Source organism: Python bivittatus, unplaced genomic scaffold (assembly GCF_059951505.1).
Source record: "Python bivittatus isolate LINGU-HERP-01145 unplaced genomic scaffold, Pbiv_v1 ctg000330_np1212, whole genome shotgun sequence".
NCBI lineage: Eukaryota > Metazoa > Chordata > Lepidosauria > Squamata > Pythonidae > Python > Python bivittatus.
Window position 1 is genome coordinate 28360656 of NW_028277058.1, and position 14691 is coordinate 28375346.

A 14691-nucleotide genomic window follows, 5' to 3' on the forward strand; every position below is an offset into this window, starting at 1 on the left:
TAGATATTAAGTAAATGACAAACTAACACTCTTATAGTGACACAACCATTGACAGCTAAATCTACTTTATAAAGTGGAGGTACAGAATTGGCAAAGTAAATAAAATGTACCCATTTAAACACCTAAAAAAGGTGAATTACTTTAATGATATCAAATGTAATTCTAAAAGTATCCGAAATTCTCATTAAATCTCCCTCATTCTTTTTTACTTCTATCCTGACCTGCACAAAGCAGGTTTCTTTCCTAAGATCCTGAAGTGCCTTGTTATCCCTATAGAGACCTATTCTGCCATCTTCGTGGGGATGAGGGGGCTCTTCATGTTTTTCCTGTAATGCCCTCATTTGTGCTTAAGATTCAGCCTTGTTGTCTTCCAGGACTATGGCATTCTGGGAAATGAACACATTTGACTCTCCTTTACGTCAGTATGCATGCAGATAGGTTTTCAGGGGGAAAAAATGCATTTGTTAAATTAACAATCCAAATCATATGCTTAACAGACTGAAGAAAGTGGTTGGAGGGTGGGGTGAACTCTTAACATTTTGCAGTAATTGCATTCTTTCCCCATCCTGACATACACATAAACACACTGGCATATTTGAAAGGAAAACAGGATTATGTCTTTAACAGATTTCAATAGAGTTCAAGCTGACACTATGAAGAAGGTCTTCACCCCAATCTCCAGCTGAAAATAAACAGACCTCCCACATAGTATTTGTCTGTGTATGTGTGGTCATTAGATCTTTAAAATTGACAAGTTGGGCAATTTATTAGTAGAACTTGGCCAGCTGGAGGATCCTTTGTCTTCCTGTGGACCTGGCACAGTTGTGAAATAGATTAGAATTATTTCCCTTCCCAAATATAGATCTGCAATTCTACTTCTCATGCTTGGGTGGGGTTATTCTGTCTCCCTTCTCAGCATACCCATCATTCTCTTGTTATACATTATTATGAATTATGGGAACATATGTTGGGTACATGGAAACTTTAGAGGTGCCTGCTGTGGGCAAAGACTTAATATACAAATTTCCTTCTGCAGGATTCTCTTAATGTTGAAGAGCTGTGATGGGTACAAAGATAGGTTCCCACACATTCAGGTCCAAAATTATCCCTGAGCATAGTGGTCAGCTCCATCCTAAGAATTGGCAATTAGGAGCTGGAGGAGGGAACTGGGACCTGTCCTATTGTCATTACAGAAGAAAAGGATAATTGCCAGTCCAGTCAACATTTATGCATGGAATAGGAAAGAGTGCCATTTTGTTTTCCACTCTAGGCAGCAAATTCTGCATGTCCTGAGGTCTTTTTACCTGCGTAGAGATTAAAGAAGCTGGTTGACACATTGTAGAAGTGATGGCACAATTGAATGGGAAGTCCTGTTTGTCTCTGCACTTTCAATCACCTCCTTAGAAACAAACATGTGCCTGGGTCCTTTTCTGTGTGTATGTAGAAGAAAAGATAATAAAATCATAGTGTTGAAAGGATCTTGTAGAGACTTCTAGTCCAACCCTTACCCAGGGTAGGAATCTTCATAGCATCCTAGACAAATGGCTGGCCAACCTTTACTTGAAAATCTTCAGTGATGGAACACTCATACTTTCAGGAGCCAGGCTGTTCCACTGCTGAATAGCTCTCACGGTCCGGAAATTCCTTTTTAAAGGATAGTTTTCATGGACTTAGCAGTCACCTCTTAAAGGGTAATGAAGATATACCTGCTGAGAGAAAGTTTACACATTGTGTATATTAAAAACTTTATTCATTCATTCATTCATTCATTTATATATCACATTTGTATAGCTGCCCATCTCACACAAAGCAACTCTGGGCAGCGTACAACAATTAAATAGAATAACAAATAGATAAAAACATTATTCTAAGCTAAGGGTTGAAGAATGAAATATCTTGTCTGTAAAATGTACCTTTTTAACATATGAAATCCTAGCAAGCAGTTCTTAACTTTAAACTGCCTTTTGGAACTTCTTAATGAAGGATATTATAAATATAAATATAAATCAAGTATTGGAAGAATCCACAGATTTCCTCCTTATGAATATGTTTTCTACCTGTTCTATAATATGAGAGCTGTTTCTAATGTACTAGTTCAGAGAGAGGATTATTCCTGGGGTCACATTTATCTCTGGTGCACACATACATGAAAAGAATGTGGTCAGTGTGAAGATCTGAAAAGGGCTATATTCATCTTTGGACGAAGCTGCAGTCCTGTCTATAATTAGGGAAGCTGATAACACGTAGAGACCTGCTTTGAATACATACTTACTGCTCCCTTGTAGAGCTTTGTGCTCAACATATAACCGTCTTTTTCAGCAGCCAGGTACACAGGCTTATAGGACTTGTATGGCATTCATGTCCCCATCCTCAGTTTAGCTGTATTCATGCATAAGCCAATGCCTGCATATGGCTTCTATTAAGTACCTTAGGAAATGAAATGATATGAGTCATTTTGGCTTATGCCAGAATAATGGGTTCAAATGGAGATTTGGATAGAGTCAGTGCAAGGTACTTTGCTACTTCAGACAGAACAACAATTCATACTGCAATGTACCAACTTTTCTGAGATGGAAGTACATAAATCAGTTTGCTGCCCTTGCATGATACCCAATATGATATGGATGTAGGACCAATGCAGAAGCTTAATGTCTTCATTCTAGAGAACTGATATTGTTCTTATTAAAAACATAGAAAATGTAAAGAGTTATATTGTCCCCTCCCCCTGCTTTCTAGCTTCCTTCTGAAAATGGCATGCACACCAATTAGATTTCAGAAAGACACTATATGATGATATTCTGAACCTGCTTGATTCCAGTTAAAAATACAGGCCCTTTGGATTTTGGAATGGAGGGTGGGAAAGGGGGTGGAAGGTGGGAAAGGCATCGGGGACTACAAAGTACAGCAACATTGTAATTAAAATGACCAATATATATGTCCAAAGGCAAGACTGATTTGGATTCTTCCCCAAAGATATAGAAAACTGGTGTGGCTCTCTGAATGATTACAGTTGCAGTAACTTTACTCATGAAAATGAGATTATTTTCTCATTTCAAAATATCTCATACATTTGCATAGTTCAAAACTAATGACTTATAAAACCAATTTTTAGTTTGTGTATGTGTTTGTGTATGTTTGCACATGTATACCTATATATCTTTATATTTCTAATTATCTATATCCTTCCTTCCTTCCTTCCTTCCTTCCTTCCTTCCTTCCTTCCTGCCTGCCTGCCTGCCTGCCTGCCTGCCTGCCTGCCTCCTTTCCTTTCCTTTCCTTTCCTTTCCTTTCCTTTCCTTTCCTTTCCTTTCCTTTCCTTTCCTTTCCTTTCCTTTCCTTTCCTTTCCTTTCCTTTCCTTTCCTCCAGTGTGGTGGTGGGGCAAAGAGTTCTAAGCTTCAAAGCACAGCAACAAAATTGACATAAATGCACCAGGATAACCTTTCCATGATGTGATCAAAAAGACCCCCACTCATACAACACATTTTTCTATTTTTGATTTTGCTCCTATCAATTGCAAATCCACTGTGAAGTGAAGAGCTATGGGCTTTGCCTACATCAAAGGAATAAGGTGCTTATTCAAGATGCTATAGATTGTAAGTTCTGACCTAACTGAATGTAGAAATTACTTTGCAAGTCAGGGTTCTCATTACTATATATTTTATTATTTTTATACATTTTCCTCAAGGTATCCCAAGCAGTATGCCTGTTTTTATCTTCTTCCATTTTATCCTCATATCAATCTTGTAAGGTAGGTGAAACAGCAAATGGATAGTTACTGAACTTCATGGCTCAGGTTGGGTAAAAATTTAAACCTGACCCTCCCCACTCCTATTCTCATCCTTGTTGGTTCAGTCCTTGTCTGTGCCTGATAAAACCATAGTTTGGTCATCTCCACATGTAAACAAATCCTTAAATAAAAGCAAATAATGTAGGACATCATTCTTTATTAAAAATGTTCTGAAACTCAGTGACCACTACTTCCCACCAGCTCCCTTGGAGCTTCTCTACCACTCCAGAATGGGTTCTGTGAACCTGCACAGACCTTTGAAGTCAGCTGAGTAGAAAGCTTTCATTGAGATGCATTGATTATGAAATGTGAGGGATGTGTTGCAGTACGCTATCCTTAAAAAAAAGGGAGAGGGAGAAAAAAGAAGGGCAGCTGAATGGAAGAGACTCAAATTATGCTCAGCTGGTTTAGTTCACACTGTGACCCTGCCTGGCTTCCTGCTATTCAGATGTGTTACTTCCTTTTTCCAGTAATGGCCTGTGGCACTCAGCCAGGGAACGTTATTAATTTCAGAAGTGGCCTGACAGCAAAACCACAGCAAAACGAGAGGAAGTAGCAGGGAGGCCATCTGTTGGTTTCGGCAGAACAGTAGGAGCTGAGCTCCATGGACTCAAATGAGGAAAGCAGATTAATAATCCACAGTGAGGAAACAGTGCTAAATTTATCCACAGAGCATATTAAAAGAAGAAGAAGAAGAAGAAGAAAAAAAGTGAGCTGCAGCTGGACAGGAAATTGCTGGAGCAGCTTACATTTTTTCTGCTTTGAATGACACAGGACAGAGAAGGCAAAGGAAACCCTCAGTTCTAGGTTACAATCAGGGTGCTTCCAGAATGATGGCTTCTAGAGTTACAGGTCCAAAGGCATTTTGTTATTCCACATTTGTGGAAAGAAAAGGAAGAACAGGAAGGTTAAGCGCAGATGACCATTCTTGTTGCCTGGTTCTGTACATGAACATGGGGAGAAATTGAAAAATCTTTGTGTCCAAATCAAAGCAGGTTATTCTGCAACTCACTTTGCGTCTACTGTATATAGATGCACTCAATCTAAGCTCTGCTTCTGTGAAACTAACCCACCCATACCACCACTACTGATGTTTTGGATGCTTTTTCAATTCAGTTTCAAGTATCTAAAACAATCATTTTTTGTTCAGCACAATTTGGGGCTGAAATAAACAGGAAGTTCTGATGCAAAACATTCTTGTGGCTTTAGCTTTGGTTGACTTCTATCACTAGAAAGGGAAGCAATTTTAGATGAAGAACCATGCTGTTGACACATTGGTTACACGCTATCTGCTTTCTTGCTCTGTGTTTTAATTTTTGCCATCCAATTTATGCTATGTCATCAACTTGCCATTTGATCTAAATGCATCATGTAACATACTGAACAAATGTATGTAAAATGAAATTTGTGTCCCATGAAAAATAATAGCTTTGCTGGATCCAGTCAAAGATCCATCAACTTCCAGGAAATTAACTGTAATAATAATGTAATAATAATTTATTAAATTTATGTGCCACCCAACTCCCAATGACTCTGGGTGGTTTACAAATTGTTAAAAACACTTAAATCAAGAAAACAACATAAAGCAAAAAAGAGCAAAGATGGCAGAGATAACAAATCCAGATGGGAACCAAAAAAAAAAAAAAAAAGGAAGAAGAAAAGGGAGCATAAATCATATTCACCAAAGGCCTGGGTGAAGATCACTGTCCAGCCTTTGGGACAGAACCCCGACAGCTTGAACTTCACTTGTTCAACCTGGAGTTGAAAGATATAATTGGGTATCATCAGCATACTGATGATACCGAACCCCAAAGAGTGGATGACCTCACCCAGCAGTTTCACATAGATGTTGAAAAGGAGAGGAAGAGAAAATAGAACCTTGCAGCACCCTACAAAGGAGGGCCCTGGGGAACAATCTCCCCACCTACCAAAATTGACCGAAGCTGACCCCAGAGAAAGGAAGAGAACCACTGTAAAATGGTGCCCCCAGTCCCCATCCCACGGTGCTGGCTCAGAAGGATATCATGGTCAACAGTATTGAAAGCCACTGAGAGATCAAGGAGCACAAGAATGGATGCACCACCGCCATCCCAGTTCCCCTACAGGTCATCAACAAGTGCAACCAAAGCTGCCTCATTAAACTGTAATTTTAACATCATGTAACTCATTGGGATTTAAGCAGTCTGAAATATCCAAAGTGCCTCATGAACATTGTTGTTACAAATGTTATGGGGACTTGGCAGACAGGTCATATCAGATGAAGTGTCACGGCTGGTTTAAGCTAGTCTCTACAGTTTGTGCCAGATGTGATATTTGAAAGAGTGACTTCCTAGTCTGTAGCTTAGGCTTTTTAGCTAATAAAGAATGTTAACATACTGGAAAAAGTGTATTTGAAAGACAAAATTGTACCATGGTGGGAAAAGATGCTAAATGGACAGGGGAAGACCACATTAAAATATTGGCTAAGATAACAAAATTTGGAATCCTAGTTTCCAGAGAAAATTAACAGAGATGTTGTGAGGATGCACGATACCAACTTTGTATTCAGTTTATTTGAAAAACAAAGAATTCAGTAACATGCTGATGCTGCAGACATCTCGTAAATAAGATGTGATAAAGAGGAATAAAATGTCCTCTAAGTAAATGGGAGAAAAGTAGGCAACTTTCCCTCCCAGATAAAATGTGTATGTTCTCAAGTGCCATAAAATTAGGGAAATATGTACATCTTTATGGTAAATTATCCCATTGCTTAGTTTAGGAATCCAGTACTGGAGCATCTCTGACAGATGGCCATTCAACGGTTATCATTTCTAGTGAAAGATTTCCCAAGGCTGTGCGCTCCATTGTTGAACAACTCTTCCTATTAGTATTTTTTTTTTTTTAATCCAACCAAAACCTACTTCCTTGTTAATGAAAACCTATTGTTTTGCCTTGTCTTCTGGAACAACTTTGAACAGTTCTGTCCCATGTAGATAGCCTTTCAGATACTTGATGATAGTCATGTGTTCCCATAGTCTTCTCCTTTCCAAACTAATAATGCCCAATCACCTTTAATGATTCTCTTCAAGCCCTCTATCATCTTCATTGCTCTCATCCGGACACACTCCAGTTTGTCACTCTCCTTCCTAAAATTGGATGAAAAATTCTAGGTGTGGTCTGATCAACACTGGACAGAAAGATTGATGGCTTGATTTTGACCCAAGACTTCTGTTAATGGAGTCTAGGACTGCGTTTACTTCAGTTGCATCATAGCTGTTTAATGTTCAGCTTTTGAGTCACTAAAACACTCCGATTCTTTTCTTCTAACAATCTTGTTAGAATTGGCCTTAACAAAGCATACTTCAGGGAAGGCAATACACTAGCTGTAAACAGCAATCACAGGGGCAAGGATCACTGCATTATTTTCAAAAGAATTCTCTTTCAAAGTATGCACTCTTGCCCAAATATAACGATGTAGACTCCCACCTGGTTGTGCATTGAACACACATCCCAATGAAATTAATGCAATAAAGAATGACATCCCAAAATCTACTCCACATCTCCAATAAAGTATATTAAAAAAAAAAAAAAACCACCAATGCAGCTGTGCCCAGATGTTATTCTCTGGCTTGGGCTGAAAGTATTTTTAAGACTAAAATACATGCAAACTTTCATTCCTCTTTTTGTAGATTATAAGATAGTCTTGGCTTTTGGTCTCACTTATGAACGTCCTTACATAATACATAAAACCCAGTTTCTCAATAACCAAAAATAGTCATTTATTAATAATTTAAGTTCTTACATATTGAGAATAACATCCCAACTTTACACTAGCAAATTTGAGACTCTCCCTTACTGACAATCATGTGCAAGATCTTCTTGCATTTATACAGGTACACAATGTTCACACACACTTCCAGTTTTCTACAAAAATAAATGCAAAATATTGCATTTGAGGTGAAGCTCCCTGAAGTGTTTGCACAGAGGTAATGCACTGTTTAGCATTTATCAACTTTTTAAAAATATGTATATATATTTAGAATTGGACCAATAAAAAGGGTTAGGGTACAATCCTTCAGTTTGAAGAAATGATTTCCTCCATTTTTTTAAAGAATGCAACAGGGATTCTTTATAAAGGCAAGGGTCCTATCCCCAAAAATCATGAGACCAAACTGATGATATACCCCCCAAAATAAAAATTATATAACTATAGAAAAGACTATTCATTCACAAAACTGAATAAACAAACTCAAAGGCATAGATATTCATTTATAACCAAGGAAGTTTGCCTAATTCTACAATGAAATTAAGCATGCTGCAGATGAGTCATTTGTGCTCCAAAAGTAATAATCACTGGAGAATGCAAAGAGATGATATCTCTCAAGCTGATCTCTTGCAACTTTCATGTCATTCATGAGATTGAAAAGATTTACATTGATCAAGCTGGGTATTACAAAACTCTTTGCAGACAGATATTCCCAAATACATTGAACTGAAATCTCTCTTTGGCTTCCCTAAATCAGTATTAAGGAAAAAAAAATCAAGTCTTCACTGAAGACAACATATATTATAAATGCACATATTACATAACTCCCAGTGTCACATACACAGATGTGTACTTATAGTGTTCATTCTCTCCCATCTGTGTTTGGAAACCCTAAATTTTAAGTCACTGCATAAGTGTCTTTTGTGCATTAAGCACAATATACTGTCCAACTTGAAGCAGTAGCTTACTGTGTTTTTCTTCTGCTGGGAAAACCCAGCAAGGTCCCTCACTTTGCAACAGCAGATTTCAAATATTGTAACCTTTATTGTGTTCAATCAGAGGCAGCTACTACCAAAATACAGGGCCCACAAGAGTTGCAGTTCTCTGCAGCTGTCAAAAGAGAAGCATCGTGGAATGATCACAATACCCAAGGTTGAAAGAACAGATGATCAGTTGGCCCTCACGTAGATTGCAAAGAGTCCACCTGGAAGACATTTTGATTGGAAGGAGTAGTAAAATATAGTTGCTGACTGGGCATGCGGTTATCACAGGGGCTGTTCAGCCCCAGAGTCCTCTCAAAGTCCAGCAACTGTCCCATGAAATTAAAGTTGGGGGAGATATTGGATTTCTTCATTTTGACAATGTCATAGGCATCATTCATGGATAAGTTGAGCTTTTGCATAAGATATGCAACTGTCACGGTGACTGAACGACTGATCCCTGCCAGGCAGTGCACAAGCACCCCACAATTTTTCCCCCGAGCTTCATCTGTTGGAAGAAAGGACAGAGACAAGAGACTATTAAGTCATACATTTGTTTCCTGTTTCAGATAACATGAGCTCCTGATGTGAGATGAGACATAAGTGAATTGCTGTTGTAACTTTTCTTAACACTCTCCTGCACCCTCTCCTGCCTAGGCTTGCATAGTATTTTTAAAAACTGGCTTGATTTCTTTTCCCAAGAACTCTTTGAGCAGATTTGGCAAAAGTCATACCAAATAGTTCAAGGTAGTAACAGATCTTGAACTCAGGTCTTTCTGATCATGCATAGATCTTTCTATGCAGTAAAGCACAAAATATTCTCTAATGTTAAAAGCAAATAGTGAAATTACATGGTTCAATCTTTACTGGGCTGTTTCACTCAGCCTACAGTTGTGTGACTGAATGCCTGGATGCACACACATGGCTAAAATGCATATTACTCTGTGCACAGAACATTGAACTGCTTCCTTGTAACGGAGGGGTATTCCAGTGTCCTGCACATAGAAAAGTAGTCATGAACTCTTTTTGCCTATCCTGCCTGACATACCCATCTTCTAGAAGCAGGGTTTAATTTAAAGAATATCCCAACATGCTGGGATAACCCCAATAACTCTTAATCTGAAATATATTACAAGAGCTGTTCTTGTAATTTCATTGGTCATGTTTATTGGCTGTCTACAGGAATTCTTTCTAAAATCACATTCTAGATAGAATTGGAAAAGGAAGCAGCAAAGTATTTTATAGAAGTCATTTGTTGTAGAAACTTGGTCAGATACAGGAGTTCAGATAGGATTTGACTGAGAAAATAAAGCAATTTTCCAAGAGGCTTAAACAAACAAATGAAGAAAGAATCTCTCCTCCCCCCACCCCCAAACCCTTATATATGTTTAGCTTGGGTTTATTACTAAGTGGAGGAGAATCCCTATAATTTTGCCATTTTATAAGGCAGGGATGTTGCAGAGGTCTATTAAATGGTTTTCCAAGGGTAATGCACTGCAGCTGAACAATGAAAGTATTCAGCTGTTTAAAAAAAGGGGGGGGGACTAGAAGTCACAGGGGACAGCCCATTAAGAGAAGCAGGATGTCAACATGGTTAGAAAATGGATTCCTTTGTCATAAGAAATGCATTATAATGCCTGGAGATTTGCAGCTCCCATCCCACAGATTCTTCTTTCTGAGCTCAAATTACCTATATTCTGCTTGTTACTACTACAGCTCCATCAGATTACAGTACAGTATTCATTGACACACAAGGGCCCTGGCAAAATGAAAAAAGAAGTCCAGCATAACTGGATCATTTCACAAGGAGTAGAGAAAAAGCAACTGTTCATGTCTAGCCCTACTTGTGAGCACATCTGATACGTTCAAGTGCTAGTATTCCCAAGAAAAGGCCTGTTTAAAGATACTTTAAGGAATTGGCTAAACCAGGATTGCCTAGCCAGTGTCATACAGCCACTACAGCTAGGATGGGAGCAGATCCAAACTGTAATTAATATTTGAACAGAAAATGATCTAATGATTAAAAAAAGCATGCTATTAGCATAATCAACATAGCCCTATCCATGCCTACTCTGAAGTAAATATTGAATTCAGTGAGATTTACTTCCATCAGAAGTATACAGAAGTTTTCAGCCTTAACATTTGGTGGCACATATTTCTGAGACAATGTACACAGGATTGCAGTCAGAGACAAAAATATATTACAGTCTAATGAGATTAAGCAATCAAGCCAAATTGAGATTAAAAAGTATAACTGCCTGGACTATTTCTGTTTTCTGGTACAATTCTGCCCCAAAGTTTTGCTCCTTTAAAAACAAAAAGAAGGAAATGCCGAGAACCACATACAGACCATGGAAGTCATTCTTCATAAAAAGGATTTTTATTAAAACCTAAAATTGTAACAGAAAAAACAATAACAGGGAAAAAAAACACCCTAGAATATCTCTTTCTTAATCCATTTTCCTGGATTAAATTATCAAAGTGTTATTTCAGAATGAGATGAATAACTAAAGTATCAATATATATTGTAAATTGAAATTATGCCAGCATAAATGGATAAAACAAGAGACATCCATTGGAATCTGAAAGATTTGTGTAAAATGCATATAAAGTAGCCTTTGGAAGGCTTGCTGCTAATAAAGTGCTACTACAAGACAATTAAGAACCATTTTGCAACCTTACCTATAAAGGAGATGGCTTCAGGAAAGAATTGGGATAAGTTTTGGCTCCAATGATCAGAGATAGGGATCTGCTTGTACTTAAACTCGCCAGCATTTTCAAAGAGATTGGGCAGGTTGGGGGTGACATTCAATATGTATTTAATACCAAACTCTTCTAGAACATCCAGGTTAGTAGAGTCCTTGGCACAGCCCAAGTAGAGGTATGGCAAGATTTCCACTGGGAAGGAAGGCTGATTGTTAGACAAAGGGCTGCCATCAGAGTCGGTGGCACTGTTAGGATCTCGGTCAATATCAGATTCCACATCTGAAGATGAGTCAGAGCTGATTCGGAGACCACCCAAGCCCAAGACTGGCAAAGGCGGAGAATTGCTGCTACATGAACTGTCTAGATTAGTTTCACAGTGCAAGGCATACTCTGCCTGGAACTTGCTGAAACCCCCTGGGAAGAAAACAAAAAGAAATGGTTGGAATGGAGAGAATTCCCTTTAGATGTCCTATAACTGGTAGACCCAGAAGTCCCAGAACACGTTATGGTTTAAAAATACTAGAAAGAAAATTGAAAAGGGACTGATGCAGCTATAAAAAGTAGGATTGTTAATTGGAGATATTAGTTACAGCTTTGAAACATTTCTGTTCTGTGGACTTTAGTAGAACAGTACTACAAGTTGAACGTAACTATAATTGTTCCTTAGTAAAAGGGAATCTATGTAACTGGATTCCAGGCATTACAGCTGATCCAACAGCAGCAGTACATCAACCATTAACTCAGACTTTGGAAACCAGACCTGGAATATGTAGTATGTTTCCAATTGCTTAATTCTGTTTTTGCCACCACAGGAGTATCATTGAGCTGTTTTTATCTGGGCTCTCACATGCCTCCAGTGCTAAGTAGGCAATGCAACATGCTAAAAATTCAAATCCTACATACCTTCCCTGTTTCAATTCCCCACATCTTGATAACCTTCAAATACAAAGCTTGTACCACCGTCACTCCAACCAGCAAGAACAGTGGTAGCAAGGATAGGGATCAAGAACTGTAGGTCATCACTGATCAGGAAACTGGATTACATGATCTCTAAGGTACCTCTGGATGTTATGAGGTTAGGGATGCCAAAATTACTGCCTGGCTTTTCAAACAAGGATACAGTAGAATTATTGGCTGTTCCTTAAGGACATCCTTTGTTTGAAAGAATTTCCTTAGCCTACACATATAACCAGTATCTTTTATTGAAACAATAAAAATAGGCTTTGAAATAAAACACAATAAAATATCCTTTGAAAGAATATTTTAGATGAAAAAGGGTATTAATGGCTAAGAAGAGAGGAATTTTAGAAAGCAATGCACATTATTCCATTTAGGAGGCAAGCTTGATTTGGCAACCTTGACTGCTCAGAGCCTGGACTATTCCTGGGGGAAGGCAGGTGAAGCCGCTGCTTGAGTGCTCCCTGCTCCCCCCTCCGCCAAGAGCGGGCTCTTTCTCTCTGGAAGGGGCAGGCGCTAGGCGTTTTGACGCCAGAGGCAACCACCTGCTACGTCGCTTTTCTGGAGTCGGGATTTTCCCTACGAGGGGAATCCTTAAGAAGGAGTAGAGCTCCTTTACTATCAGGGGCACGTTCCGGCCATCCATGGACTCCAGAGGCGGGAGCTTGCCTCGAAGCCTGCCCAGGAACGAGTTCAAAGGATTGAAACGGGGGGGGGGGCGGTGTTTGCAGACTGCAGCCTAGAAGAGGCTTTAATCTCAGGGCCATCTGGCAGCGCTCCGCTCCGGGCCGCGGAGGGCAAGGGCGCCTTGCGGCCAGATACCGGGGGCTGGTGGTAAAGGAACAAGGACAGAGCGGGGAGGAGACGCTGCGGGTCTGGGTGGCGGAGGCAAGGAGGAGGAGGAGGGGCCAGTCATTCTCTCTCAGCCCAACTCACCTCACCGGGTTGTTGTTGGGGGCAAAATAAGAGGAGGAAGGAGTATTAGGTATGTTCACCGCTTTGAGTTATTTATAAAAAGAAAAAGGCGGGATAAAAAATCTAAAAAAAAAAAAGCGCGGGAGATCCCGGGAAAGTCGAGTCGACCTGGTTAACCCCTCACCTTCCAGGTAGAAGGCCTTACAGCCATCATCTTTCAGGCGCTTGAGGAGCAGCCCCAGGACGGAGTCGCCCAGCGTGTTTTCGTTCCGGTCGCTGCTGCTCTCGTCGTACAGGATAACGGTGTCGGTTCCGCAGCGGCGGGCGAACTTTTCGCGCTCCTCCTCGCCCCGGGAGAAGAGGGCGCGCAGCGGCAGGTTGCCCTTCTGCAGACGGCGCAGCATAATCCCCGGCAGGGCCACGTTGATGGCCGACTCGATGTGCGAGGACTCATACAGCTCCTGCGGGCGACAGTCCATCAGCAGCAGCCGCTCGTTGCCCAGCTCCAGCTGCTCCTTCAGCCACGCCACCGTCTTGCAGATCGCCATGTCCGACGCGAGAGAGGCTACCGGCGGGCGAAGCGTATCTAGCATGAGGGAAGACTCTGGCAGGCCAGGCTGGGTGGGCAGCTCCGCAAAGCGCCCCCGTCCAAAGGGCCGCAGCACCAGCGGGATGGAGTGGCGGCGCGCGCCCCGTGCGGAGCGGCAGTCCGTCCTAACTCAGCCCGTTCGGAGCCTTGTCCGGCTCAGCCTACGGGAGAGGGAGCCAGCCGAGCCGTCTCTTCGCCCGGCTGTGCGCTGCAAGCCGGAGTGCTGCTCTTGTGCCGGGAGGACTTCTTTCTTTTGGTCGTTCCCGGAGACCCCCTCAAGGAACCTCCTTAGTTTAGGTCCATTAACATCGCTCTTTTCCTCCCGGAAAGTAGGAGCTCCAGTTAAATGCGCCGAAGCGCTGTTCTGCACAGCACAAGGAAATGCAACCTAGAGCGACCTAGCTAGACCCGGCGCTGGCCCCTGGTGTTATTGCTCTGCCTGCCGCTCCCGTGTGCAGCTTTTCATGGCCTTGGCTCCTACTTCTTTTCTCACCTCCTGCTTTCCGCCCCAAACACCACCTCCTGCTTTTCTCTTGTTTTTTTGCCTCCTATTTTTCTTTCTTTCTTTCTTTCTTTCAAGTCCACTTGATGTGATCAATGTCCCTTTTAATCAACCCCGCACACTATCCCCCCTCTTTCAGCGCCAGGCAGTTCCTCAATGGATACAAACATGGAACGTCTCAATGGATACATTCTCTTACTCGGCCAATCAGCGCTTGCGGAAGGAGCGGTTGCCGTGGAAACCGGCCGGCTGGAACAGGTTGTGTTGATGAATTGTTAATGAGTTTGTCATTCACAAAAACGGAAAGGAATTTCCGCTCCGGATAAGCCGAGTGCAAACAAGCAGCAACAGCAGCTCAGCGGGAGGAAGGAGGAAAGGTGCGGGGAGGGGAGGAGAGGGGAAGGCACAGCCACTAGAGCCGCGCGTCTGGGGCTCGAGTTTCCTTCTGTTAAAGCTCAAGCAGAGCAGCCCAGCGATTATTCAACAAATGGTCCAATTAAAGGAAGAAC

The 14691-nt window shown here is 41.1% G+C and overlaps 1 protein-coding gene across 2 annotated transcripts; it reads right to left on the reverse strand.

Annotated features, from left to right (window-relative positions):
• Positions 1-7525: 7525 nt before the first annotated feature.
• On the reverse strand, positions 7526-14328 carry DUSP6 (dual specificity phosphatase 6). Of its 2 annotated transcripts, XM_088141876.1 has the most exons (3): positions 13276-14328; positions 11196-11633; positions 7526-9021 (listed from the first exon to the last, which is right to left on the reverse strand). In XM_088141876.1, the coding sequence occupies exons 1-3, from the start codon at positions 13682-13684 to the stop codon at positions 8714-8716; spliced, it is 1155 nt and encodes a 384-aa protein (XP_087998002.1). In that variant the 5' UTR covers positions 13685-14328; the 3' UTR covers positions 7526-8713. The 2 variants fall into 2 exon arrangements, with proteins under 2 accessions (XP_087998002.1, XP_087998003.1); XM_088141877.1 differs by lacking the exon at positions 11196-11633.
• Positions 14329-14691: the final 363 nt, after the last annotated feature.

Coding starts and splice junctions, on each gene's coding strand:
- DUSP6 (XM_088141876.1), bottom strand. CDS start 13,684: ATGCTAGATACGCTTCGCCCGCCGGTAGCCTCTCTCGCGTCGGACATG. Junction 11,634..13,275: donor TAAGGCCTTCTACCTGGAAG/GTGAGGGGTTAA, acceptor TTTTCTTCCCAG/GGGGTTTCAGCAAGTTCCAG. Junction 9,022..11,195: donor TGAAGCCATCTCCTTTATAG/GTAAGGTTGCAA, acceptor TTCTTCCAACAG/ATGAAGCTCGGGGGAAAAAT.